The sequence below is a fragment of the Penicillium vulpinum genome (genome assembly GCF_028829585.1).
Source record: "Penicillium vulpinum strain IBT 29486 chromosome Unknown utg000001l_segment0_segment0, whole genome shotgun sequence".
NCBI lineage: Eukaryota > Fungi > Ascomycota > Eurotiomycetes > Eurotiales > Aspergillaceae > Penicillium > Penicillium vulpinum.
The window spans coordinates 435,235-462,639 of NW_026643241.1; the positions used below are offsets into that span (position 1 = coordinate 435,235).

The window sequence follows — 27,405 nt, forward strand, 5'->3', positions numbered from 1 at the left end:
TCGACTGAGAAAAGTCTCGTTTCCTATTTGTCTCTTTTTACGAATCCACGAAGTCCCCGAGGGCTTGATACCCTGTTCTTATTATTGATTTTATTTTCTGTACATATTTACTTCTAGACCCTGGTCTTTTTTTTTCTTTTTCTTCTCTTTTGTTCCTCTGGGATTATCGAAAATACCTATGCGCACTGGAGGCATTTACTGGAGTTTCTTACACATAGAATTTTCTCTTTGGAACATGCCCTACAATGTCAAGGACCTTGAAAATCATTTCCCTCACAACCTGCCGATCTCCCGGCATCTTGCGTCAAGAGTTGCCGATCTTATCGTCATCAGATGGCGACACTCCGAGATGGGAAGGGATTTATCCAGGACGTCGAACAGGTGGATTCGGCCCTAGCTCTTGGATATTTGAATCAGGGGCTCGGGGGAATGGGTGAACCGGTGAACGTGGTTCGGGCAATAATAATGGAGTCTTCCCATGAAATCATATTAATCACGGTGTCCCCGGTTCTGGCGGTGCTTGGGGCTTGGGCTTGGACTTGGTGGCTGCGCTGGGCAGTATGTGGCGTTGCTGGTTTGTGTATGGGCCAATATGAATCATATGCAAAGCTAACATATTTAGTTCATGCCGGTAATGATTGTGCCGGTAATTGCGCATAATTAGTTTGAGTTATTTTATTATATTCACAGACTATACAACATACGATTTTAGGCACAGCTACAATACGGAGTACTCTATATTTCATATATACCGAGGTAATTTCGGTGACTACCCCAGAATGAACAGTTCCCGATATCGGCGACTCCAAGGGAACCCTTGATATCTTGGAACGGTTCCTTCTCAAGGTTCCCACTCCACACAGTCGGCGTATCAACTTTAGGAAAGGCCGATTGAAACCGCCAAGGAAAAGTCCACTTGTTTATCCACAAATACTCTACCTCTCTACCATGGACGAGCTCCCTCTGGATGACTCTTGGGGTAGCCGAATCTTGGATTTTGCGAGATCTAGACGTGGAGGATAAGAGAAGTGATTATCAATTGTTATCGGTCATATCTCGTAGAATCCCAACTTCTGTCTTTTAACAAATATGTGAATTGCAGATATTATAAGAATTTTTAAGAGTACATACCTAAATCTCTGAAATTATTTCGCTGGGATTGAGCCGCGCGTGCGCTAAATCTAGGTTTCAACTGAGTTTCGGTGACCCAGCCTTTCCAGCGCTCCAATTTCCTGTTTCAATGTTCCATATATGTTATTTTCTAAGTCCAAAGGTAAATTGAAGTATGCAGATCCTTTTGTAAGTCCCATTCTTCCAGATCTCACTTCAACTCCGAACCACGTGTATTTGGTCTCATTTTTGAGTGATCGAAAGACGATCATCTATCCCTATTCTAGTAACTTAGATAATCTTCAGTGTTATATTCTAAAATGTGAAGGATTCATTGAAGGATGCACTTAAAAAGTTAGTTTAACGGGCAGGGTGCTTTGTACTAATTGCATGATTTGTATAAATTATACCTAAGTACTCCATACTCCTTTGTAAGTAGGAACTCCAATAAGGTGGAACCCCTTAAATCGAACACTACATAATGTACGCCGTATGGAGACTACACAAGTTCATCTTTTCCCAATAAGGAGGGTGGTAATTTTCTTTTCTCGTTTGTTTTTGCTATATTTTATCTCTCACGCTTCGGCCGAAGTGACGATCCCCCTCCACCCCACCGTCAACCCCGAAAGTCTTCGCTCTGAACGCAAGTGTGTTCAGTTTCTGGCCCCCACTCTATCTTTGCATACAAAGTATGTACTCCGGTATATTTTCAGGCTTTTGCTTAGGTCTAAATAGCTAAATGCGAACCCGAACACGACTCTTGCTCGACAATTCAGTCATGAGGTATATACAGACTAGTACGGAGTACTCCGTATATTCCCATACATATTCAGGACAGGCAAAGAATATTTTTCCCGAGTTATACGAGCGATTTAAAAGTACAACACATGTGGTGGCAAATTATAGGCTGTTTGCCTTCTACCTGCATCTCGTAGGCCGGCCGCCACGAGAGAGATGCATGAGTAACTGTTAGGAACTGCCCATGTTTGATTTGTTTCTGACATGTAAGATGAGACATTCGAGAACGCCCTCCGGCGGTTCCGTGCAGGTACGGAGTATATACCCCTTGTTTAGCAGGTTGCATGTCTCGAGGCTAGTGGCAAGCTAAGGATGTCTCGGCTAAAATTTTTGACTAAGAGCATACCTAAACATATTTCTTATTGGCACCTAGCAAAAGAGGTCAAAAAATTCGCCGTCCAGACAAAATGTCGCGGAATTCATCTACTGGCCAGCCAACATCCCAAAGAAAGTGTACGTTTCCTAGCGATTTTATATAGGCAACGTAGCACGCCCAAAGTATTGGATCTTAACTTTGAACTGATCCTAACCCTAATCTCCTACACAACACATGGATAATGGATTATTTTGGAGTTTCAACCTTGGAAACCTTGGAAGATCCTTAAAGTTTGAATCTCATTGGATCTGGATTCCATTCAGGTGCACATCAAACTTAGTTTTCAAAAAGCTCCTGTGGTACTTTAATATACTACTGGGTTAGGTGCTAATATTTTTTCTAATCCTCGAGCTGCGGATGATAGCATAGTTGAACTATTAGGTAGATTCATGTGAGGGATATATATATCCAGTTATTTTATATATCCTACTAAATGTGGATGTTATTCATTCAAGAAAACTGCAATGCTCTCGCCCCGCCGTAAGAAGCCAGTTTTTGGTTCACATTTGCGCCTGCTTCAAGGGAAAAGTCCACAAGCTCTATGTCTCCTTGCTTTGCAGCCTGCTGTAGCAGGTTCATGCCGTCATGTCCAAGCGGTGGACTGTTGACATCTGCACCTACTACCAAGACATTATTCACAACTTCCAGGTCCCTTCCTTTTATCGCATGCCACAGAGTAGTCTCTTAGCACTCGGGTGTAGGTACGGCACGAATCCTCGCACCAGCTTTCAGAAGAATCATCATTAGCTCCATGTTTTCTACCTCGCCGGCAATATATAAAGGAGGTTCCTCCAGGCCCAAATAGGTGGTTTGGCGACTTGCAAGTCGGGTTGATAACGCCTGATTCCAGAAGCAGAGACACAATCTTTATTTGATGGGTTCTTTCTTTAATGTCCGCACTAGAATCTAGAATCATTTCAACAATATTTCTAGAGCACGGAGAATAAAAGACTTTCTCTAATGCCCTTGGGGGAGGGTTCACGCCCTTGAATATCTGAATTCTCACCAGCTCCTCATTTTCAAACTTGATGGCGCATTGGAGTGCCGGTTCCTCCGCCTGGTTTTGATAGAGATCCGCTTTATGCAATAATAACATATAGTTTATCTTGACAGAAAGCCCATGGTCTCTTACGCGGGCTACATAGATCAGCGGGCTGGGAATTTCTCCTTCATCATTTATGACTGATGAATCTGGGCTCATCCCAGCTTCCAGCATCAATTCAATAACTTGGAAATTGCAATATATGACTACACTTGCAAACAATTTCTCTACGATTGCCTCAGCTGTTACGCCCTTTAAAGACACCAACCTTAGTATCCGTTGCAGAGTGGGTCGGATCTTGGTGGATTCAAACGCTTGTCGTCCGATCTCATACTTCACTTTTTTAGATGGACAGAGAATGCCATCAATTTACACTTCCATTTCCTTGCCATTTTCTCGCTTTCTTTTTTTTCTTTACGATGCTTGGCGAACTTCCACTTTTCAGCTGTCAATTTGTACTTCTTGAAGCCCCATCGCTCGAATGCTTTGAATGCTTTCTCATGGAGGTCTCTGAAATTTATTAGCGACAATTTGAATAGTAGCTTGGGGGAACATGATACGTTTTTCGAGACTGTGTTTTTTCCCGTGATCTTGTAGATAGATCTTCTCGATCTAGGCCTTATGAGGTTTCCATTCTGTGTAACATGGCCTTGTCGACATGGCGAAGTATAGATCAAGATGGATAGGGAAGACATATTTTTTTTTTCAAGAGAATAAAGTTTCACGCAGGCCTGTTCTAAATTAGAACTAGCTATACACGATCGGAGACAACAGATGAGGCTGTGTTTTAGGCATGACTTGCTGCAAAATGTATGCACTATGCACTGTGATTTTCTGTTCTCCACTCAGATGCATTACCTGGGGCTTTCTGGGGTCCACGGGGGTAAATAAATGATATATCTGTTCAAGCCAGGTTTCTCTGTTTGGACAAGGCTTGATGTATAGATGTCTTCAATAAATTGGAATGAGTTCTCAAGGCAAGAAGTCGGAACAAATGCGAAGCGCTGGTGAGTCCATAAGTCTTGGAGACCGACTTTGGCTATGTTTATTATTAGACCCCAAGAACGCCAGGCATATTTCCTTTTCTCTCATTGGATAAACACATTCTGCTAGTCCACATATGTCTTTATATACATATCCTTCAAATATATCATATGTACGTAGCATGGTTGGATCAAAATACATTCTGCTCTCCCATCTACTATTCCACCTACTTTTCCATCCCGGTTCTTATAACAGTAAAATATATCTTGATAATCTGATTTGATCCAAACACGTCTTACTCTTTCATAACTATTTTTATGCACAACCCTGACATATATCTACGTAGCATGGTTGGATCAAAACACATTCTACTCTTTCACTCATTCTTCGACCCCAGATTTTCCAACAGTGAAATATATCTTGACAATCTGATTGGATCAAAACAAATTCTGCTGCTTCTGTAGAAGGGCTCAACTTACTTGACCGAGATATATATATCTGCTGATTGTCTATGCAGTGAACTGGGGGCTAGCTATGTCGATTAAAATAAATAAATCCCTACAAGGATTATATAAATCCCCTCTCCCAAGAGCAAAGAAATAAAAATCCCCCATCTCAAGCATATTTCAAACCTCAAAGGGTCACTCCACCTCGTCTCTTTAACTCACGATGGCGTGGCCATCGTATAACATTGCCCAGAGGGAGTCAAATCCATCTTACGGACCTAGATGGGATACCAGTGGCTATGAATGGCCTCAAGTCTCTCCTCCTCCCCCATTCTCTATCCCCTCGGCCATAGAGCCACCAATGTTTCCAAGCCATCTTCTATACAACTATCACCTACAGCATCCTTCCATGCCACTCTATCCTAACTTTTTCATACCCGCTGCTCCGTCCAATCTTGACTTATACCGCCCGAATCAGGAAGTCACACATTATTCCTTGCTCGAGGGCAATGGTGTTGCCAACCCATTTCATATGGATAGCATCAGCCCGGAACCTAGTGCTACCACTCGTGGTGCCTCCCAATCCCCCAACTGCTCTGTACAAGAGATACATCAGCTAAAAGACAATGGCCGTCATAGTGCCAGGTCTGGGGCGCTATGTCGCCGTCGTGGAGCACGCAAGCCGAACCCAGGGTAAGTCCAAACTCAGTGTCGGGCCGGAACATTGCCATTACCTTATTACTAACAATATTACTCGCATAGAAGTGACGGTCAAGGTGCTTTCCGCTGCACCTGGAAGAACTGCCGATATCCTGGCGTGTTCTCCTGCAAGGGGGTCTTAAGGCGCCACATCAAAACGCAGCATGTCACTCCACGTTCATTCGGTTGTCCTGAGTGCGACAGGCTCTTCAGTCGAAAAGATAACATGACTGAGCACCTTGGAAGAGTGCATTTTGGAAGAGTTTGATTTAGATGCTGAAGTGAGGCACGACATGGTGCTTGGTAATGAGAATTACGATCGTTCTATGATAATTTTAGTTCTAAAAATGAGGAAGATGAATTTGCAATTCTCGAGTATTTTGTGCTCAGTCGGTCATTTATAATTAAACACTCATCCCGAGGTCAAACACACATCTGCCAGTCCTCATCAGTGCTCTCTTCTGGTATTTACAGTATGCCATCCTAATTGCCAATCTAGTAGTAAAAGAGAAAATTAAAGCCTCGAAGATCAATTTATTGGTCTCGCCGCCTTTTTTGCACATTTTCTTTCTCCTATAGCTTTTCTATGTATAGAGGAAGTTGGTAGATTTGGCCTAACTTACTCCATCTTTTGATATTTAATATATCCATGAAAGACATTAAAAAAATGGTGACCTCTAATCGTGGATTGCAGGACTTCAAGATTGGGAGTTATTGTTAGAGGAGATTCAATTGATTTGGAGAAAGCGATGTAGATTTACCTTACACTCTACCACTGAATAACCGGTGCAGTTGATGCAGGGAATACATATCATCAAAGTCGTCACAAATAAAAGCCTCCGCTGCCTTTTACTGCCGTATACCTATAACACTGAGAAGTGGAAGAAAATATCTAAACAAAAAGACATCTAGAAAGAATATATAGGGACCTCAAAAAGATTGCCAAAAAAAATACGATCATAAAGCCGCATAAGCGGCCGACTATTCTTGTATATATGTAGTGAGAAAGGTGAAAATGTGAAATTGTATCTCACTTTGTGAAGAAAGAAAAATCCTATCTACATATATAGACATATTTTACCTTAAACAGTCTATACAAGTTATGTACCCATGTAGTCACTAACAACTGTTCTGTGTGGACAGAATTCCTAGCTAATAGGTCATTTTGACTACCCTGGCCCCGAGATTAAACAACTTTCTACAATAGGTCCGGGAGGATGTTTTTATTTGGACGTTTGGATGTCAGATGAAAAAATAAACTTATATTAACATGATCATTGCCGAAGCTGATAAGCCTTCGACTCAAAAGGACTATCCACCCAGCGTAAACTGCCTAAGTACATGAAAAGAGAATGCAAAGAGATAGTACCAACGCCATAAAAAGTCGAAGCCAAAACGACAAAACAGAAAGCACAAAGTCGTGTATCATATCATCGCTGGGTATGTTCAGATCCTTCTTTTTTTATTTGACAAAAAGGAAAGCTTGTGAAAACCAGGTCTGGTCAATCAATCGTATAGATCAGGGGAGACGGTATTATCATCCATCTCAGCGTCCAAATCGTCCTCGTCCATCATCTCATCATCGCTCATGTCACTGTTATCACTAATATCGTGGTTGGGCAGGACATCGATGCGGCCGTCGCGCATGACAACACGGGCAACCTCACCATCCTTGATGCTTCCGCGCAAAATGAGCACGGCGAGACGGTTGAGGACCTCGCGCTCGATGAGTCGGCCCAGTGGACGAGCGCCGTAGGCTGGGGAGTAGCCTGCTGCGCCAAGGTAGTCCTTGACTTCCTCCGTACACTCGATAAGGACATTGCGCTCGTTGTGATCGAGCCGCTTCTGCACCTCGGACAGACGGAGGTCCACGATCTTACGGATCTCCCGTCTGGTGAGACGGTTGAAGATGACGGTGCTGGAGATACGGTTGAGGAACTCCGGTAGGAAGTAGTCTTGGAGTGCTGTCATGACCAATTCGCGGGTCTGGGGGTCGATCCTTCCGTCCTTGGTGGTGGGGCGGGAGAGATATTGGGCACCCAGGTTGGAGGTCATGACAACGATGCAGTTCTTTGCGTCGACGATACGGCCTTGTCCGTCGGTGATACGGCCGTCATCCATGAGTTGCAGAAGGACAGTGAGGACTTCCTTTGCGGCCTTTTCGACCTCATCGAAGAGCAAAATCGAGAATGGGCGGCGACGCAGGCTCTCGGTAAGTTGGCCGCCGGCGTCGTGGCCAACGTATCCGGGAGGTGCGCCGATCATACGGCTGAGCGAGTGTCGCTCTTGATACTCGGACATATCGAACCGGATCATTGCCTTTGGGTCATCGAAGAGGAATTCGGCAAGCGCTTTCGTGAGCAGTGTCTTACCAGTACCGGAGGGACCACAGAACAAGAAGCTGGGAGGCGAGTTAGGGTTACTAAGACCTGAGCGCTGCAAGCGAATGGCATTGGAGACGGAAACAACGGCTTCCTTCTGGCCAACAACGACCTTGCCAAGATATTTCTCCATGTTGAGCAGCTTGTCCTTTTCGGTGGTTTTGAGTCTCGTGACAGGGATACCGGTCCACCGGCCAACGATTTCATTGATCTGATCGGGACCAACGGCATCGGCAAGGAGTGCCTCGCCAGCATCGCCTGATTGAGCACGACGTTCAGCATCGGCCTTAGCCCGGTCAGCCTCGAGACGCTCAATGAGGGTCTTGGTCTCTGGGATGGCATAGTATTCGAGATCAGCAGCCATCTGGGTGTCGCCCATACGTTCGGCTTCGTCACGCTTGACTTTGAGAGAGTCAAGCTTGATCTTAGCCTCCTGGACTTCGCGGCTGCGTTGTTTTTCGCTTTCGTACTTCTCGCGCATAGGGAGGAGCTCCTCGCTAACATTGGCAGCTTCCTGTTTGGCAGCCTCAAGACGAGCCTTAGATGCCTCGTCCTGCTCACGTCCAAGGGCGTGAATTTCGATTTGAAGCTGGCGGGCCTTTCTCTCCAGCGTGTCGAGAGCTTCTGGCTCGGACTCGCGAGTGACTCGGACGGCAGCTGCAGCCTCATCAATCAAATCGACTGCAGAATCAGGCAGTCGACGAGCCGTCAGGTAGCGAGACGCGAGGTTGGCGGCAGTGACGATAGCACCGTCGAGAATGTTGACACCATGGTGAGCTTCGTATTTTTCCTTCAGACCACGAAGAATAGAGATAGTCTCTGGGACTGTAGGCTCCTTGACAAGGACCTGCTGGAATCGTCGCTCGAAGGCCTGATCCTTCTCAATGTATTTGCGGTATTCAGAGAGAGTTGTGGCACCAATACAATGCAATTGGCCACGAGCAAGCATAGGCTTGAGAAGGTTGGCTGCGTCCATACCGCCTTCGCCGCTAGATCCAGCGCCCATAAGCAGATGGATCTCATCGACGAAGAGAACGATGGTATCCTTGGAATCCTCGATTTCCTTGAGAACACCCTTCATACGTTCTTCGAATTCACCACGGTATTTGCTGCCCGCAACCAGAGAACCGACATCGAGAGAGAGAAGACGGCACTGAGCCAGGTTGGCGGGGATATCGGCGTTGACAATTCGGCGGGCGAGACCCTCAACAATGGTGGTCTTACCAACACCGGGCTCACCGATGAGCACGGGGTTGTTCTTCGTGCGTCGACTGAGAATGCGAATGACGCGACGGATTTCCTCCTCTCGGCCGATGACCGGATCGATCTTACCCTCCCGAGCCAAGGAAGTCATATCAATGGTGAACTTCTTCAGGTTCTCATTCTCGCCTTCCGCATCAGCGGTCTTGGAGTCGACCCGCTTTGTACCACGAATTTGCTGGATAGCACTGTCGATCAACTTGAGGTTGGGGATATTGGCGTCGCCTAGAGCACGCTGAACCTGTGAATCTTGGCAGACAGACTGGATGAGATGATCAACAGCAACGAAGCTGTCCTTTTGTGTCTTTGACAAATCGGTGGCTGATCGAATGACTTTGGAGAGTTGGGGAGAGACACTAGGGTTCTCTGGGGGAGGGTCTTGACTCGGTAGGCGGACCAGTAGCTTCATCAGCGCCCGGTCGAGGAGCTGAGAATCGCCATGGGCTCGTTCAACTACCTGGCGGAAGAGAGGGGCGGCTGATTCATCGTGGGAGGAATGGGCACCAGAAGGAGTCTGTTGATCTTTAGACTCATCTGGGGAGGGGTTGAGCAACGCTACTGCCAGGTGGACAGGCAGGATCTGGGATTGTGCATATTGCTCGCAAAGGCTGCTGGAGTCCAGCAAGGCCTTATTGGCTCGATCTGTGAACTCAACGCCGTTCATTTTGAACGGAAGTGTGGGGTAATATCAATAGGTATGTAAATGCGATGATTTGAGGGTTGAGATCGTAGTATCGTAGTACTAGAGTAAGAGTAGAAAGTAATTGAGCAAGTAAACTTGAATAATGTGCAACTTGAAACACGATGATGCAAGTTCATATATACTCCTGGTGCGTGGAACGCTCGAAGCTGCCACCAGATCCATGGCGTCACTACTGGGTTCCACCGCCTTCCAGAAGCTGCCTGATGTTGCCTGACAGCGCCGAGGATCACCATGGGGGCATCGGAGAAATACTAATCCGGGGTAATCGTGGACCACAAATATAGTGTAGCATGTCACTCTTTACTTGGATTCACCTTATGACACTTACATTCTGCTGCACACATATACTATAGTCAATCAATTACCACCTTATTATATAACCAGGTAATTTGTAGTTATCCATAACACAAATAGTTCACGGGTGTAGTCAATTACCGCCTTATGCAACAGACACGGGTACTGGGCAGAGATTGAGCACGTGATATATCACCAGGCCACGTGAAACTCCCACGTGAGCAGCACGTGATCTCTTTCAATTTTGCTGACCTAATCCCTAATCGTTCCGGGATGAGGTCAGCAATCTCGGATTAAATCGCGCAAACCAGCAAACCAGAACCCTTGGATGCTCAGTCTCCCCACGTTAGAGAGATGATTCGGTGTTGATGCCATTATTGGCGGGTTTCTACTTTGAGCTTGCGTGCCTTGCAGTGGAGCATTGAAACAAGTCCCACCGGCTCTTTTTACCCGCAAAAATCAAGATGTGAACAATCTACATTGAATCCTACGTGCCACTGACGCCTGCCCAGGCACCATTTACACTGGGTATTCCCAAACAGCCTTTATTACCCTTCTACCATGTGTCGCCTACGCTGTATATCGTGTTCCACGATAGCCGACAGAAAATGTCCCACAGTTAGTCCATGACGTCAGGTGGGATATACCCCAAGCAATAAGAATTCGAAGAAATCGATCTCGAGCCTTGCCTAGGATCAGACCCCCTGCAAGCATCTACTCAAATTGGGAGGAAATTTTTATATACGGTCTATCTGTGCTCTCCATTGACATTACCGTTTAGGGAGTCAAATTTCACCGGGGCTGCATGGGAGAGGAGTAACCGTCTCAGCTGAGGGGATCAGACATGACTGGACCGTGGATGAAAACACTTGTTCCAGGTCATCCAGAAACGAAGATCGATCCATGCGACTGTCCACAAGTTGTTTTCTCATTGGCTATTATATCACGGGTTTCTATATTATTGATTTTACTGTTTCATATCTTCTCTAGAGGGAAAGGGAAAAAATAGAAGTTCCTGCGGGGCAGAGAGGGGCAGGAGGCTTTGTGGCGTTGATGATTTGCTTCTTCGATCCTTGGGAAAAAATGTAAAGCTAATCCTAGAGGACAACTTCGAGGCTTCGACGGCTTTTGTTTTCGATGGTATCAGGTACTTTGTAGGCATACATTATATGTATAGATAGTATGTAGTACTGCTAGATACTACTTCTATACATAATATCGCGTTAACACTATTATATACTAGGGTCATGTATAACTATACCTTAATGTGTAACCTTACTACATTTTTGGGCTTATCCGTAGATCTCCAGTCTCTTCTCTGCTAACATATTGTACCCATAATTATTTCTAATGCTTTTTTTTTTCTTTTCCCAGTGATAAACCAACTCTGGTAGCTCTCCGCTTCCCGAGGCTCCTTAAAAATAAAAAATAAAAGCCTGTTATTAAGGTACCTATGTCATTTCATATAAAAGAGTTCCCCCCTTCCTCTTTTCATTATTCCCACATAGTGATTGCAGCTGAGACCATTACGAGACCATTGGCATAGCACGCTTGTGAAGAACTCGACCCGCTATTGCAACCAGAAATTTTCTACCTCGCCACTTCAACGGTTGGATTTGAATTATCCTTGCGTTAATTGATACGCTTTGATCCACCGCAAGTTTATTTACGATTACCTTTTGTGGTTTTCCCTGACACAAAGTCTGCAGATTGCAGTTATATCGCCCAGTATTAAATCTTGCACCACTTACAATGTCTGACAAGCCAATCTTTGTGGCTACCCATCCGCGAGCATGCTCAACAGCCTTTGAGCGAGTAAGAGATCATGAGATATTCTGATAACGAAATCCATTCCAAAACACATATCTAACAGACTACAGGTCTTCATGACACAGCGAGATACTATTCAATGTGTCCATGAGCCGTTTGGCGATGCATTCTACTACGGCCCAGAGCGCCTCTCCAGCCGATTCGCAGGCGATGAAAATTTACAAGCACGCCTGGATAGCGGATTCGCCAATTCGACATATAGTACTGTGATGGATAGGCTCGAGCGAGAAAATACTCAGGTCCGACCCTTCTTTCTGCGTTGGAATCTCTCGCGTTCTTGCACATCCCCCTCGTAATGCTCTTCACGTTCTCCCCTGTGGATCGAACATGAGGGAAGTTTCCCTACCTGTTTATCTTTTTGCTATTTTTCCACTACAGATATAGCCTGAGGCAATCTGTTTCCCCCTCCCCCTCTACAAATTGTAGATCACAGACTGGCTCTGGGATTTTGAATGACCATGGAGATCTTCGCGGCGGAAGGGAATGTTTGCACTTTTTGAGGGGTTACTTACCTTGTCGCAGGGAAAGAGAATGTTCATCAAAGACATCGATCATTACCTGCTTCCACCGAATGGCCAGCCCGCCAGCGTCGCCCCCTCTCTACTGCGGTATAAGCGCGGTGTCGGGACCAACGACGACTTGCACGTGGCTAATGGTGTGAACGGGGTCTCGAACGGTACCAACGGCACGGCGAACGGTGTGAATGGTCATCATGAGATGAACGGCCATGTTAACGGCACGACCAACGGTCACACCAACGGAGCTTCCAAGGAACCCTACCCGTACAACACGCCGGCAGAGCCAGGCAACCCAACTGTGATGCCACGCGAACTTCAAGAGAAATTCCACTGGGCATTTCTAATCCGCGACCCGCACTATAGCGTGCCGTCGTACCTGCGATGCACAATCCCACCTCTGGACGAGGTAACCGGGTTCCACAACTACGACCCGCTGGAGGCCGGATATGACGAGCTGCGCCGACACTTCGATTACCTTCTCGAGAGTGGATTGATCGGGCCCCAAGTTGCAACACGCGCGGATCTGGACGCCCAGGCTGAGCCCCAGGCAACGAGTGGCGTTGAGATTTGTGTCATCGACGCGGATGATATGCTCGACGAGCCGGCGAAGACCATTGAGGCTTTCTGTAGCAGTGTTGGTTTGCCGTATAACCCGGAGATGTTGACGTGGGATACGGAGGTGGACCATGCTGCTGCTCGTAATGCGTTTGAAAAGTGGCGTGGGTTCCACAATGATGCTATTGAGTCGAAGGCTCTGGTTCAGAGAACTCATGTAAGTTTTTTTGTTCTTTGTGTTGGCGGAATTGGGATGTGAAGATTTTGGGAATAGGCTAACGCTTTTCACAGAAACGTGCTGTCAAGACTGAGGAGCAGTTTGACGCCGAGTGGCAGAAGAAGTATGGTGAGAAGCAGGCTGCTCTCATCCGTCGGACCGTCGATGCCAACATGGCCGACTACCTGTACCTCAAGGCATTCGCCGTGAAGGTTTAGGAAGATAAACCAGTGAGCCGTAGTACGCAGGCTCAAAGAAATGAGTGAAATGAGAGGGGAAAGGGATACAGGGGAGAAGGGGGAACCTAAGGGACACTTACCCTAGATAATTCCTTACCGCTCCTTTGCGAGACCTACATGAGAACGATTTAGTCCGGATGGCGCCATCTCCACGGAGATTGGTTGATGACTATGACGATCTTGCTTTTTTTTTTCTTTATCCAATGCTATTGTTATTTACTGTCGAGTTTATGGCATGTAGTTGGCTTAAGATCCAAATAGAAAGTATTAAAATTATAAATGTATGGACTATTATCATGTTCAATGGGTATGACGATGTCTTCGATATTACTAGCCTGAGGCCAATGTTTGCTTCCCATCTGGGCAGTCCCTTCCTAAATAGGCCGGCCACTTATGTATCAGTAAGTCTTTTCTCTTCATCCTTCCCCTTTTAATTACTACATACACATAATATTGACCTGCCTGTCGAAAAAGTCCCCGAAAATACAGGCATGGTTCGTTTTCTACGATCTCTGCTCATAGCTAAGGACGAATGATACGGGATATGGGTGGCAGCAGCTCTTACCAGTAATAAGGCTAACCTCTTAGGTATGGAAGTTTCTCTTTGACAGCACTGGTTATGATTGATTGCTGTTATATCCATTATTGGAATGAGAGGCTCACGAGCAATACAACTACTCCTATGTGACAAGGCAATCTCCCTACGCAGGAACGTCAGGCCCTACAAGAGCTCCAATCGCCAGCCTCCAATATTCACGTTAACAGAATCATAAATTTATTCGACATCTCAATATATCACTTGAAGTACAAATACTATGGTCTTCTTTCAAGTAACAAAATTGATGGGCGAAAAATCTTGGAAGTCACCAGCATGGCTCTTTTGAGGCAGTGCCGCACACCCTAGTGGCCCTTGTTGTCACCCTTGAGGGCACTGTTGGGTACGTAGAGAGGCATGGAATCCTCCCAGATAGAATCAGTAAGCACACGCTTATTCGAGCCATCAGCATTCATAACAATGATCTGGCCATAAGGCTGGAAGGTCATGTCATAGAGCGCGCACTCATACTGGAAGCCGAACATGCCAGAAGAGAAGGCAATGCGACCGTCCCAAGTCCAGACCGCATGAGCATCATTGGCACCACTGCTGGTCAGGACCTTGACATCAGTTCCATCGGGCTTCATAGTGCAAACATCGTAGTTGTAATCACTGGTCTTGCGGGTGAAAACGATTCTCTTTCCATCGGGAGAGAAGGCAGGGAGATTATCCCACTCGTTGGTCAAGACGGAGATCTTGCGAGTTTCCAGGTCCAGAAGACGGAGTCCGGTCTGGGACTTGTCGCCAAGAGTCGAGTTTGCTCCCCACACACGGTACACAAGCTTCTTTCCATCGTGCGAGTAGCTGGGGAAGCCGGAGTTAATGACGCTGCTGTTGCTCTCGAGGGTCGGTTGGCTCTCGGTCAGAATTTCGGAGTACGTGCCGTTGGCAGTGGCTCGTACAAGCCAGCCGCCGCCAGTTGCACGGCCTTGGAACCAGAAGCCTACTCCGAAGCTGACCCATTTGCTATCGGGCGACCAGGCGGGGTTAAAGGCGCCTGCAGTGCCCCTGCCGACTGAAGATCCATCAACAAAGCCGGATTCCATGGCATTGTAGATCAGACCCTCGTTGGTTCCATTGGCGTTGAAGGAAACAATGGAAGAGTTTCCAAGCTGCTTCTCGGTCAGGGCGATGGTGTTGGTGTTGGACAGCTGCGGGAAGACGTCTGTGTGGCGGTATTCCCACTCCGAGTCCCAGCTGTACAGCTGCTTATCCATAGGACGGATATTCCAGACGGTCTTTTCGTAGACGACCTTCTTGCCATCTGGAGACCAGGCAGGAGAGCGAATCATCTCGGTAGAGGTGTTCACAAATCCACCAGCAGTGGTGTAGAGTCCTTCGATACCGGCACCCTTGACGGAGTAGGCGATAGTGGTATCAGAAATGTATTGAGCGAAGCTCTTCACACCCTTTCCATCGACTTCCACGCGGCGGTCAGTGCCTGTAGCAAAGTCCACCGAGACAATGGTGGAGCTGGCGGAGTTCAGTGATTCAGGACGGTGGGCGTTCCAGGTGTCCTCGCGAGTGATCTCGTAGAAGAGAATACGCTCACCATTAGGTGACCATTTGGGCGAACCAAGACAGTATTCGGGCTTCGATGTGACGAGACGGAAATCAGATCCATTGGGGCGGATGGCGTAGATAGACAGCTCCTGTGTATGTTCCCAGCCGCTGACACCTTGGAAGATCGGCTCTCCGTGTCCGTACCAGTCAGTGTTACGGTCCGACGAGAAAGCAATCCATTGGCCGTCGGGCGACCACGAAGGGCGGAAGTAGCCGTTGGGAACAGAGTCATCGGCAGCGGTCGAGGCAGTATCTGTGAGATTCCATTTCTTGCCAGTCTCCAGATCCATGACCCAGATGTTGGCCTTGTAGCCATTGGCAGTGGACACATAGGCGATTTGCTTTCCATTCGGAGAAATGACAGCTCCGTCTTCCATCGAGGAGGTTGCTATCAACTCCTGAAGGCCAGACCCGTCAGTTCGGACGCGGTAGAGATCCGAATTGCCGTCACCATTCCGTTCACCGGTAAAGGTGATCCATTCTCCATTAGGGGAAAAGTCGGCATGGTATTCGAAGATAGGATTGGACAGAAGAGGACGTTCATCGGTGCCATCAGTGTTGGCAATGTACAGCTCTGATGTTCCAGGAGCAATGCGGTTCATATAAAAGATGCCCTTCTTGTTGGACGAAGATGATGCCTTGCGCGGTAAGTTCATATGCGACGGAGGAGGCGTGCTCTTCTTTTCAACGTTTATCTGCTCTGCATATGGGCACAGAGCCAAAGCCTGTGGCAAGGCAACGCCCAACAGGGCAATCGAGGAAGAAAAACGCATGGCCAAAAAGAAATGAGTGCACTACAGTAGTTCAACCGGGGCCCGTTATTGTTCTGGCACTACTATACTTATAGATAAAAAAAAATCTCCACGGAAAAACGGTCTGAGGGACCGATCTTTTCCCTCAGGGTTGTAGTGCAATCCTTTCCTCCGACAGGCCCACCTTCGCGTAATGAAGTCCGCATTATTAGTGGGACCCTTCATCTTATCTGATGAAGCAAGCTAACGACGGTCCACCACTGAGAAGTCCTGTACAATATTAATCCTTCATTTAATTGGTCTTGTCGAGTCAAGCCCTGAAATGCAAGTCTCGCAACAGGGTAATGATCATCGGGGCTGAAGATGAACGGAGAAAGCCTCTTCCGCTGAGCACCGGTAGTTATTGTCATAGTACCATGGTTGTGAGCTTGATATATCCTGTTTAGACAAAGGGTCGTTTATCTGATGCGCCTATATACGTGTACAACCGATGTTGAGGTATGCTACTCCGTATATGCAGAGGAAGAGCTGTTCCTGCAGTTCTCACGCATAACTGCCCTGAAGATGAAGGGGGGCCTCGGATGCGAAACCGAATGCCAAGTAAATCCCCGAGGACGTCGCTGGTTTTGGGCTATAATACCCTGCTGACCCAGGTAACTCCGCTGATTTCTTTGGTTGATATAAGCCACCGGGGTTCATTCCCCTGTCGACGATACAATTCCCCGGCTTGGCAACTATTATCATTGGTTTGGCATATAACAATCTCTTCGTTTCTACAACATACATCTCAGGCAGTGTAGGTTTCGCATCCGTCAGACATACTCGGAGTCTGAAGGATCGGTCGGGGTTGCCAGATTGAGGGGTTCAAAAGGCCGATCGAAGGTGGAGTAGTCTTTGTAGTCTTGGCATATTGGCAGAGTAATCTTGGCATATTGGCACTAGGCTTGTATTTTCAATGTACACCAATGAATACGGGGTTGATTGGACACAAAATGCTCTGTTGGCTGTTGACAATATACAACATACAATATAAGGAATACACCTGACCAAACAGGAAGGCACGCCCAATATCCATTGGCTTCTATCCGGTGACATCCGGTTATTTCTACCCAAATTACGCAGTCTACAAGCCTGAAAGTGTGTTGTACACGCTATGATCTAACAAAATTCACTAGCTAACAGTCATGAGAAGAGATACTATTGCTCAGGTGGATACAAGTCAGAGGAATTCAAGTCCGATTTTCGGACAGTTCTAAGCATTGCGAGGAAATTGTAGACTTGAATTACAAGAACTCCCACCAACTTTGTGATAGTGATGGAAATAATCTCGGAGAGCTTCAAACTTTTCCAGTAGTATAGTAAAGGTGGATATTATAGAAGATCATGATGGACCTCGCAGATGCTTGTGTTGATCACTTAAACCCTACTTGATATAATTGCTCATTAAAAGGTTGCTGCTTGTGAGATTAACGTGTTGCGACTTGGTGCTGATCTGGCACTAGTGGGCCTAGTCCGTCTTTGTTTGCTGTGGGTATATGATTATCCCTGGTGAGGAAGTAGGCCAAGATACCATTTGTCGTTTGAAGTTAGCGAGATGTTCTGGGGCACCCTGAAAGTGAAAAGGCACAAAGGTCAAATTGAAGAAGGGAAAGAAGGGAAAGAAGATGTAAACCGAGTATTTATATAGCTAGTGACTGAGTTCGCCGTGGTTTTCTAACTCAGCACGGAGACGTGGATCATAGATGCCTAGAGGTCAAAAGGAGGAATCAATATATCACGGCTCTGGATGGCTTGAACTACGAGACTGTCAAACAGCAATCCTCGCTTGTCATAAGCAGAAATCCCAATATATATAATAACTTTGGAAGCTATTCAGTATTTGTAATAATCTAGAATAAAAAAGAAAACGTTCAGCCTTGGACAAAAGAAGATATTGAATCTTCATCCAAAAATACAAATGACCTTAGGTGCCAATTCATCCAAGCTAAGTCCCTTCATACCGCACTGTACCCACCCCGCGAGCCCGATCCTTGCAGGGTATTGATCACACGGCGGAGCCAGTCTTGGAAGAGGTAGGGGATATCGCGGATGGTGTCGCCGTGAGGGAGTAGGTCCCAGCCGCGGGCGCCGTAACGGTTGTAGTTGAGCCATGAGCCAAAGATGAGGTAAGTAGCGATGCAGAGGAAGGCACTGAATATACTGATTAGTAGGATGTTCCAAAGCAGAAGTAGGAACAAGAAAATAAAGCCCCTAGGAACCAAGCAAGACTCACATGATGATCAACCAAGTAAAGAAACCCCAGCTCTTAGAGCTAGGAGTATCGCCCTTGTCATCCTCGAACTCGTCGCAGGCATACTTTGTGCGCCAATCCAGTCTCAGGATGTAGGTATCATCATCAGACTGAGCAAAGCTCTTGAACTGCAGACTACTGGTACTGTTGCCCGAGGTGCTGTTTCCCGCCGGCAAGCCACCACCTTCCTCGCCTTCCACTCTCTTTCGTCGCTCCTTCGTCTCCAATTCATCTGCAAGGGTACGCAGGCCCTCCAGTCCAGATCGCTCGTGGTCGCACTGGAAGTCAATGACAGCGGCTGCCTTCTTGGCCTTCTGATCATTGCCATCTCCCTTGTATGAGCCACCTTCCAGCCTAACGCGCAGCCCCTCGGTCTCCGGGTCGAGATCCTTCAATCGCTTCAGTTGTGGGTTTTTCGAGCCTTGGCCAAGGGGTTCAAGGCCGACGATCGGGAATCCGAACGTAGAGCCACCATTTCCATCCTTTGCTTTTCGGTGAGCGAATCCACAAACTAAAAACAATATATCAATCAGCATGATCACCCGAAACAGAAGACCACTTCAACATGGTCGCGTCATTTCAACTTGGTACGTACTATTTTTGCTAGTCCCACACGTCGCGCCGTCAAACCGGGCAGCACTACCGAGAATATTACAGATATTCAATCGGTAGGTTGTATTCGTCACGAAGTCGTCCGTCGTCACGGTATTAGTCACCTCATGGACACCTTTTAGGGGACTGAGATCGTATTTGTAATTGTTGAGCCTAATGTCCGCGCAGTCGAAACCAGACGCGGATGCCAGGCTGGGTAGGAGGGCGGAGAGGAGGAGTGAGAATCCGCTTGATTGTATTTGCATTTTGATCAATGTGCTGCTTGGTCGCGAAGGGTAGGTTGGAGAGACCGATGAAAGCTAGGATAAGGCTTTCGCGTGGGATGGAGCTCGATAGCTCAGCTGGAAATGGTCACGAGGGCAGATTGTACACAGGAAAAGTACGACCACTGCAGTTCAATAAAGATTGAAGAGATCTGCTTTGTGGGCGTGAAGTGGAAAAAGTGACGATGACGAGGTTGTCCCTGCGGAGGTGTTTCGTTTCTCCGGTGGCGGTGTTTTGGGCACTAAAAGGTGATGCCTACGCTCAACTCGAAATGAAGATGCCTTAAAGTATTTGAAGCTATTTCTGAAGTTTAGGTACTTTTATCAATGTTCTTTATTTTTGATTTATGTTATTTGCAAAATAAGAGCTACTGTAATGTCACTGCGAGTACCTGATGGCCTACTCAACCCGATGTATTGAAGTAAAGAAGATAGAAGAGGGCGAAAAGAACATATATATCCTGAGAAAGAAGCAGAAACAAGACCTGATAGCACTCTTCAGGGCTGTATATATATTGTATAGATCCTATTCCACCTTGATATACCAACTCATCCAGCTCATCGCCACGCACGGACCACCCACTCAAACCCGATATCAAATGCGCAAACCAACCAACCCGCAACGAGGACAAAACAAAAGCACAAACACAAAAGAACAGATAAATCCCCCAATCCAACCAAACACGTTCCGCACAAGACAACCAAAATGGTGCAGCCGCGTATGGTAAGCCAACCCCCACTAAGCTCAAGCGCGACACACCCCACCAAAGGCCAGGTCTCGAGCTAACGGGACCAACTCACAGCTCACAAAAGCGGACGAGACATCCGCCAATGATGAGAATGAAGTCCGTCGCGAGGATCAGGAGAAGATTAACCGGTTCAGTCGGTTGCATCAGCGCGAGACTGTGCTCGAGGAGCAGTTGAAGGGAAAGCAGGTATGGAAACGTCCTTTTAACGATCTTATTTTCTGCCATGTATTGAATCTCTTACTGACTAGTTTATAGAAGGATAAGGAGGATTTGGAAGAGGTTTCGATGGAGTTGGAGCTTGCTGATGAAGACGAGCTTGTGCCGTAAGGAATACCCTCTTCCCATCTCCTTTTTATTTTCTTTTTAAACATGTTCCATTGTGGTTGCTCTCTGCACTCTCATCTTGGAATATTGCGAGACAACTGGAAAAACAAAGCGCAAGAATAAAGAAGCCATCATTAACAAACCCCCAGTTACAAAATCGGCGACTCATTCTTCCAACTACCGCTATCAGACGCGCAAGCAATGCTCTCCACATCAACAGAAAAAATCGACGCAGATGTTTCCAAGCTGGAGGATTCGCTTGGTGAGCTACGTGAAGAAATGCAGCAGCTGAAGGTGGCGCTGTATGCGCGGTTTGGCCGGAGCATTAACCTGGAGACTTAATTGGGATGAATTGGATTTATTACCACTCTCAGTTTTTGCCTCTTGGGACTTGTTTCTCATTATTTTCTATCATCTAACTGAAAAATGGGGATCGAGGTTTGACAATCTTCAATTGTTGTCTAGATCAAATATGTGGAATGGATGACCTTCATGATAGATTAGATGGCATGGCATCCGCTTCATATCTACTCATAATCATGAGTACATGGAGTTCTAAATATGTAGATAGAGCTGGATATTATAGATGAGGACCACAGCTCGTTAATATCATTCAAACAAAACACAATAGTCAAGAGGTATCTAAGGGGCAAGAGAAAATAAAAAGAAGAAAAGAACCAAATCACAAACAGGGATCGCCGACTAAACAAGTAGGCAAAAGAAATGGCACAAAACTGTGGCATATATTTGGGAACGGCACAGGATTCTGCAAGAATCAACACACATAACGCCTATTCGCCGGCACAGTGAGTTCCGGTCATCCGATTAGGAGTATTTGACCAATTTACCGATCCAAGACCAATGTGAGGGGAATTCAAATCAACAAAGCGTAAGTCATGGCCACACCTCTGTTTGCCGATGTCGTGAGCCTCGTACAGGAGGGATGTATATACGGCGCGCGTATTTGTGTTTTCTGAGATGTGTTTCCTGTGTGCGAAAGTTATTGAATCACCGGAACTTGGCACGGCAGCGGCCCATGATCTCGTTCTGGCAGACTAGTTCGGCACTGAATTCACTGCCGTCTAGTGTAAGGTAGATATCGAAGTAGACACGGTAGAAGATACCCTGTGGGGTGTCCATGCGCTCGAAGTCGGTCTCCAGGTTCTTGCGCGACAGATCGGATGTGAGTGTGACAACTTCCTTGATGCCTAAGGAAAGAATTAGTAGTGTATACAAGGAAAATGGAATATCTCAACTTACGTGGATCCTTGGTGTACTCAGGGCAGACATCCTCGTCGCAGGCGTACAGCACATCCTCGTACATGAGGGTGGCGCCAGGTGCAACTTGACGGAAGAAGCTGACCTTGACTGGTTCGCCATTTCTAACACGCTCTCCCTTTTGAACGAAAATTTGACGGGTGTACTTGCATCGATCACGACCATCCAAACTGGGCACACGGTACTGTTCTGGGTGGTAGCCCTCCTTGAATGGCTGAAGCGTGGCCATAAGGTAGTGCCGACGTGCTACACGGTGTGTGATAACGCGCTCGGTGATACCTGCGGTAACTGCACCCTTGACGATTGCAGCCACAGAGTCCATCGGGCGGACCACCTTTGCCTGATATTGTGGCGGCACATGGAGCTTGATCTGCTGGAAAAGGTATTCTGAAGCACCGAATCCACCGACGACCAGAACGTTCTATAAACTTGTTAGCTCTACTCTCAAGACTAGGCCGATATGCTCTCACCTGGATCGGACGGTTCTGTGCTTGAATCGCGATGATCTGGTTGCGGACCAACTCGAGAATACGGTTCACGACGGGCTCGAAGCACTGAAGGATCTCTTCGTTCATGAATGTCATGTAGCCCTCCTCAATACCCGCATCGGGGAAGTCGGCCTCGATACCCACGTCCACTGCCCATTTTTGCCCATTATTGCGGAAGTCGGCCTTGATACGGTTCTCGAAGTCCATGATACACTTCGCGTAGACTTTGCCCGCAGTCCGAGAGCCATCCGGTAGCTTCATCTTGCGAATCTTTGCGCGCAAGATGTTACTGAAATTCCGATTCAGTGCTGTTGAACCACACGAGTCACCAGACCCGGCAGTACACTCCATCACACTGAAAGGCTGCTCTTCCTCGACCTCATATGCAATCAAGTCCACGGTACCACCGCCGCAATCCACAATCAAAATAGCGTCGCCCACCTTCAAATTGAGCAGTCCACTCTTGGCACAGAACAAGGCCGCTGCCTCGGGCTCTGAAACTAGTGTGAGACGGTTATCATTCTCGTCGCGCAAGAAGCCAGCTTGAATAGCAGCGGTTCGCGTCGCGGCCTTGCCAGCATCGTTCCAAATAGCCGGTACCGTCAAGTAGTATCGAATATTACGTTCCTCACGTGTGAACACCTCTCCCAGAGCCTTTTGAAGCTGAGCGCGAATGGCTTGTCGTAGCTTGAAGAGGTAATCGGCAGCGACATCGATTTCAGACTTTCCGGGGGGGAGCGGGGGCAGGTTTATTGGGTCGATATAGGTGTTTCCAGAGAGCATCAGCTGAAGCTTGAACCACTCGACCTTCTGCACTTGAGGCTTGGGGTATCCGGTCGGGGCGAGAGCGTCGGCGATATCGGGGCCCCATCCTACCACCTTTTGGTATTGGTCATAGTAGAGGACGGTGGGAATCTAGCAGAGAAGGCGTCAGACTCGCCTCCATAGATTATATTTAGTCCATGCTAACCTTTTGCTTTGCGTGGGTTCCGGCCCCAGGCCATTCCGTGATGATATCCTCGCTTGCCTGGTTGTTGGTCGCGAATGCATATGCGACACCCGAGAAAGTTGTACCAAAATCAATACCGACAATTAGTTGAGCCTTGCTCCGACCCCCGCCCTCGATCTCGACCGCAGGATTACGCCCTAGATACTGAGGATTAGGCAGTGAGGTGGGGATACTAGGAGCCATATGCTGTATGCCATAGCCCGGTGGGCCGCCCATGGGAGCATTTGACGGATTGTATTGGAGGGTTGAGGCGATGGGTGGAAGTTGACTAGGTACCATTGGGCTGGTGGGTCTGTTGTTTGTGTAACTTGGCGGTCGGCCTGACTGTGGTTGTGGTTGTGGTTGGTTCATTGAGAGACTTGTTGTCGATGAACTGTGACCGGAGGGGGGTGGAGAGCTAGGGATAGGAGTTGGAACCGGTGGGTTGGTACTAGAAGTAGTCTTATGTTTGTGCCTAAAGCCAAATGACTTAAATCGGGAACTCATGAGATCCATGTGAGGCGACAAAAGAGGGAAAAGGATAAGAAAATGTGAAGGGGGGGAAAAAGATGAAAGAGGGGGAAAGTGAGGCTGAGGTTTACGGTGGAGATCAAAGAGTGAAAGAATGAAACACTGAAGTAATTACAATATAATTTAGTTGAAATTAGGAGAATTAGGAAAATTAAGAAATTGAAGAAGAAAGAGATATGAAGATTTTAAATTCCCGACTCTCTGGGTGAGGCTGAAACCCGGTTATACTTGGGTATAGTCAGTTCCATATTGTCTATAAGATATTATACGATAAGTAGATAGATGCCCAGGTGGGATATAAACCTCCAACTCAAATCACTCAAATTATTATTTTGAACACATTCAATCTCACCCATTCGCTTGGCGTCCAGTTCTCTCCGCGGGGTACGGAGTACATATATGTTCTTTGTGAACTATGTTGTATGTGAACTACTACGTTGAGGTAGTATGCAGGCTATATGGAGTAGATATTTTCAAGTCCCCCCCCCCCCCTTTTTTTTTTAACTGACCGAAGAATAATCCTCAGACCATTATTAAGATCTCTCTTTGTCTCGAGTTTTGGCCCCCAAAGGTGAAAACAAATCGGGGAGGCGAAAACAGCCTTGTCTAGCCTACCTGTTTCTCTGAATTACAGGGGTTTGTCCGCTTTCCGACCAGCCCCCCTTTAAATCGCCAGTTTTCGTGTCACCCAGTGTGATGGCTGATAAAGATTCTGAAGCATGCTGTTGGGATCCTGAATGTAGCCACAAGCCTTCCGGTCTCCACGCTTTTCGAGGCGGAAGCCCATGCGCTCCACAAGGCTCAGCACTTCTTCCTCGGATAGCTCCACATTTCCTGGCTCGCCAATCCCAGCCCCCTCGTATCCGGATTCATTTCCTCTACGGGAGTGGCCGTCATCGAAATGCCATAGGAGTGGACCCACGTTAATCCAGAGCCCGTTGGGCTTGAGGCTGTGTCGGATCGTCTCGATATACCGAATAAGGTTTGGTGCCGTGTCAATGAAGAAAACGGTCGTTACTGCGTCAAACATCTCGTGGTTGTTTGGCTGAGTATACAATATAGTAAAATCCGCTGCGGACATGGACATCGTACCGAAACGGCGACCAGCACTGATAGCCTCCTGCATGGCGAAGCCAGGGTGCACGTCTGGAATCATAACTTGCTGGAGTTGTTGTGTTCGGGATTGGAGATTGGAGAAATGCAATGCAAAAGGATGAAGAGCATGCTTTGCCGGCCCCTCGGTGTGGTTCAGAACCCAGCTACTGGCTAGCAGCTGGTGATAGGAGATCTCGTTTCCCTCAGCGTCATAGCCTGCCATACAGACTTCGAAAACTAAACGGCCCAGGCCAGCGCCAGGGACCAGAACACGGATTTCCTCTCCGCTATCACGCCGTGTCTGGAACTCCTCGTTGAGAGCCTGGAGAACGGGGTCATAGCAGACTTCTCTCTCGGGTCGTCCTTCGACACTCCAGTCACGATAGAACTGACGTATCGTTGAGTGCGCTTTGTTGACATCTGATGAAGTTGCTATGTCATGCCAATTCTGAGTAGGGTCAGTTGTGTCGGGGTTTGCAGAAAGACCAAATGACTGGAGACCTAACGCCAGAATTGCATCGGCGATATCAGCGTTGGTATCAATAGCATCATCCACCTTGTTGAAGTTATCGAGAATGGAGAATGGAGGCTCCGAAAGCATCTGCCAGTGTGCCGAAGGTAGGGCATAGAAAGCTTGCCGTCGACGATGAGTTGTATTCATATGCGCATTTCGCCGATATTGTCTGTGGGCGGATTAGCCAAAACCATTGCAAATGTAGTAGTATCTAGGTAATTGGTCGTCTTAACCCGATACAGAAGCTACAGGCCAAAAAGACATATGTTATAATCAACTGTCTACTCACGTACCTGAATGAGTCAAATGCAGCAAATAGTACCCTACGCTCTTCAGGATCAGCAAAAGGGTCAAAGTCACCTCCCCAACTGCTCTCTTCCCCGGTCTGGGGCTTTTGATGCTCAGATGCCATACGGAGATTGTCAGATGTCAAACTAGCTCCACGTCTAACGCTGCTGCTCAATGCTACAGCATCACACACCCCAGGAGAGAGCTGGCAACGGCAAAGAAGGAACAATTGTTGGGGGAAAAAAAACGAAAAAGGAGACAGAGAAAGTATATGGAGGGGCAGAAGAAACAAACAGTGGGAAATCCTTCATTAAGGCGACCAATGGCTCCTATTGGGTCAATTGGCTTTACCGCTAATCTCTCCGCCTTCTTATCTGGAATATGAACACTATAAGGTGGATATATAGCTGTAGCCTAATTACCTAGATATATGAACGTATATATATGGTCATAGTATCTATTCAGGAAACGGCACGGGGTAAGACCAAGCAATCTTTCATCCACCTCATCCATATTTGATATTTATGGTGGGTCTTTTTTTGTGTGGACACCAGGAGACAACCGGCTAGTGATTTCTGCCGGCAATAACACTGAGCCAAATAGGAATTCAGTCACGAGTGGCTGTTGTGGCGCACCGTAACAATGCCAGGGCGGGGATTCGATATTGAATGTTCCGACTTTCAACAACCTGTCTAAATACCATTCTTGCCTCCACTTTCTTTTTAATATATTTCTTATTTCTTCATTTACATCAAGAACCAGCACCACAACAATATGGCGACTGAAGCCCCACCAGCCGTTCCTTCGGCCGAGCTAGTCGCTCCCAGCGTTAAGCCTCAAGAGATCTCGTTCACCTTGCCTAAAGCATTGCATACAACAGCACATGTTCACTTGAACTTCTTGGACCATTGTGCTATGGTATTCCTAGCTACCTCCTCGCCGGGTGATTCGGGCGGCTCTATCAAGCCCATGGGGAGCTTCGTCTATGCGATGCCTGATGTAAGTACCTTACCTGTCAACTTTAAAATTCTTTGTCATATTTCAAGTAAAAGCAATGTCATTTTTCCATCCCATACAATATGGACAAGGGGTGCGTTGTTGTTTAGCTTAGCTGCAGAGTGGCTCTTCCCTATTCAGTTCGAAGTGGGATATGCTGCAATCTGCCGTGCACAACCCAACCCCAATTTTCAATTAGGCAGGAGACTAGTCGCGCTAAAGAGATATCTCCACATCATATAATTCGAATTCTCCTATCTTTTCCAATAGATTATTTTTGCGTTATCAAGACATGGCTAACATTTACATAGCGCACTTCATCCAAGTCGACAATATCAACAACACTCTACACATCACCATCTAGCATTGAATACACATCCCGCATAGCCAAGATATTGGCCCGACGATTTTCTGTCCCGGTCCATGTTGGCTGCAGTATTGACCCCCATGGCATGGGATTGGAAGTCGCAGAGGAAATGGAAGGGCTGACCAAGATCATCAACGTGATCATGGAGAAATGGGAAGAGCACAAGCAGGAGAAGGCTGGAAGCGCTAAATAAAAGTGTATGGAACGAAATATGCAACTTTTGTTTCAGCCCTCCATCAAAAATCACATACTTAATTGGA

The 27,405-nt window shown here is 47.0% G+C and overlaps 9 protein-coding genes across 9 annotated transcripts; 4 read left to right on the forward strand and 5 right to left on the reverse strand.

Annotated features, from left to right (window-relative positions):
- Window positions 1–4,979: 4,979 nt before the first annotated feature.
- N7479_000166 (uncharacterized protein) lies at window positions 4,980–5,723 on the forward strand (the record flags this gene model as incomplete). Its single annotated transcript, XM_057247864.1, has 2 exons — window positions 4,980–5,449; window positions 5,519–5,723. 2 exons carry the CDS (start codon window positions 4,980–4,982, stop codon window positions 5,721–5,723), a joined length of 675 nt encoding a protein of 224 aa, XP_057112296.1.
- A 1,238-nt stretch (window positions 5,724–6,961) lies between these two features.
- Window positions 6,962–9,760, reverse strand: N7479_000167 (ATP-dependent Clp protease ATP-binding subunit; the record flags this gene model as incomplete). The annotated part of the gene is made up of 1 exon (XM_057247865.1): window positions 6,962–9,760. One exon carries the CDS (start codon window positions 9,758–9,760, stop codon window positions 6,962–6,964), a length of 2,799 nt encoding a protein of 932 aa, XP_057112297.1.
- Window positions 9,761–11,845: 2,085 nt separating this feature from the next.
- On the forward strand, window positions 11,846–13,431 carry N7479_000168 (uncharacterized protein; the record flags this gene model as incomplete). The annotated part of the gene is made up of 4 exons (XM_057247866.1): window positions 11,846–11,908; window positions 11,974–12,162; window positions 12,446–13,213; window positions 13,288–13,431. The coding sequence occupies 4 exons, from the start codon at window positions 11,846–11,848 to the stop codon at window positions 13,429–13,431; spliced, it is 1,164 nt and encodes a 387-aa protein (XP_057112298.1).
- Window positions 13,432–14,352: 921 nt separating this feature from the next.
- N7479_000169 (TolB family protein) lies at window positions 14,353–16,383 on the reverse strand (the record flags this gene model as incomplete). Its single annotated transcript, XM_057247867.1, has 1 exon — window positions 14,353–16,383. One exon carries the CDS (start codon window positions 16,381–16,383, stop codon window positions 14,353–14,355), a length of 2,031 nt encoding a protein of 676 aa, XP_057112299.1.
- Window positions 16,384–18,356: 1,973 nt separating this feature from the next.
- Window positions 18,357–19,509, reverse strand: N7479_000170 (autophagy-related protein 27; the record flags this gene model as incomplete). Its single annotated transcript, XM_057247868.1, has 3 exons — window positions 18,357–18,552; window positions 18,635–19,163; window positions 19,248–19,509. The coding sequence occupies 3 exons, from the start codon at window positions 19,507–19,509 to the stop codon at window positions 18,357–18,359; spliced, it is 987 nt and encodes a 328-aa protein (XP_057112300.1).
- A 724-nt stretch (window positions 19,510–20,233) lies between these two features.
- N7479_000171 (tubulin-binding prefolding complex subunit GIM3) lies at window positions 20,234–20,942 on the forward strand (the record flags this gene model as incomplete). Its single annotated transcript, XM_057247869.1, has 4 exons — window positions 20,234–20,251; window positions 20,331–20,462; window positions 20,532–20,599; window positions 20,750–20,942. 4 exons carry the CDS (start codon window positions 20,234–20,236, stop codon window positions 20,940–20,942), a joined length of 411 nt encoding a protein of 136 aa, XP_057112301.1.
- Window positions 20,943–21,608: 666 nt separating this feature from the next.
- Window positions 21,609–23,654, reverse strand: N7479_000172 (Hsp70 family protein; the record flags this gene model as incomplete). Its single annotated transcript, XM_057247870.1, has 4 exons — window positions 21,609–21,808; window positions 21,861–22,299; window positions 22,349–23,281; window positions 23,337–23,654. 4 exons carry the CDS (start codon window positions 23,652–23,654, stop codon window positions 21,609–21,611), a joined length of 1,890 nt encoding a protein of 629 aa, XP_057112302.1.
- An 895-nt stretch (window positions 23,655–24,549) lies between these two features.
- Window positions 24,550–25,906, reverse strand: N7479_000173 (uncharacterized protein; the record flags this gene model as incomplete). The annotated part of the gene is made up of 2 exons (XM_057247871.1): window positions 24,550–25,663; window positions 25,788–25,906. The coding sequence occupies 2 exons, from the start codon at window positions 25,904–25,906 to the stop codon at window positions 24,550–24,552; spliced, it is 1,233 nt and encodes a 410-aa protein (XP_057112303.1).
- A 650-nt stretch (window positions 25,907–26,556) lies between these two features.
- N7479_000174 (proteasome assembly chaperone 4 family protein) lies at window positions 26,557–27,338 on the forward strand (the record flags this gene model as incomplete). The annotated part of the gene is made up of 2 exons (XM_057247872.1): window positions 26,557–26,781; window positions 27,090–27,338. 2 exons carry the CDS (start codon window positions 26,557–26,559, stop codon window positions 27,336–27,338), a joined length of 474 nt encoding a protein of 157 aa, XP_057112304.1.
- Window positions 27,339–27,405: the final 67 nt, after the last annotated feature.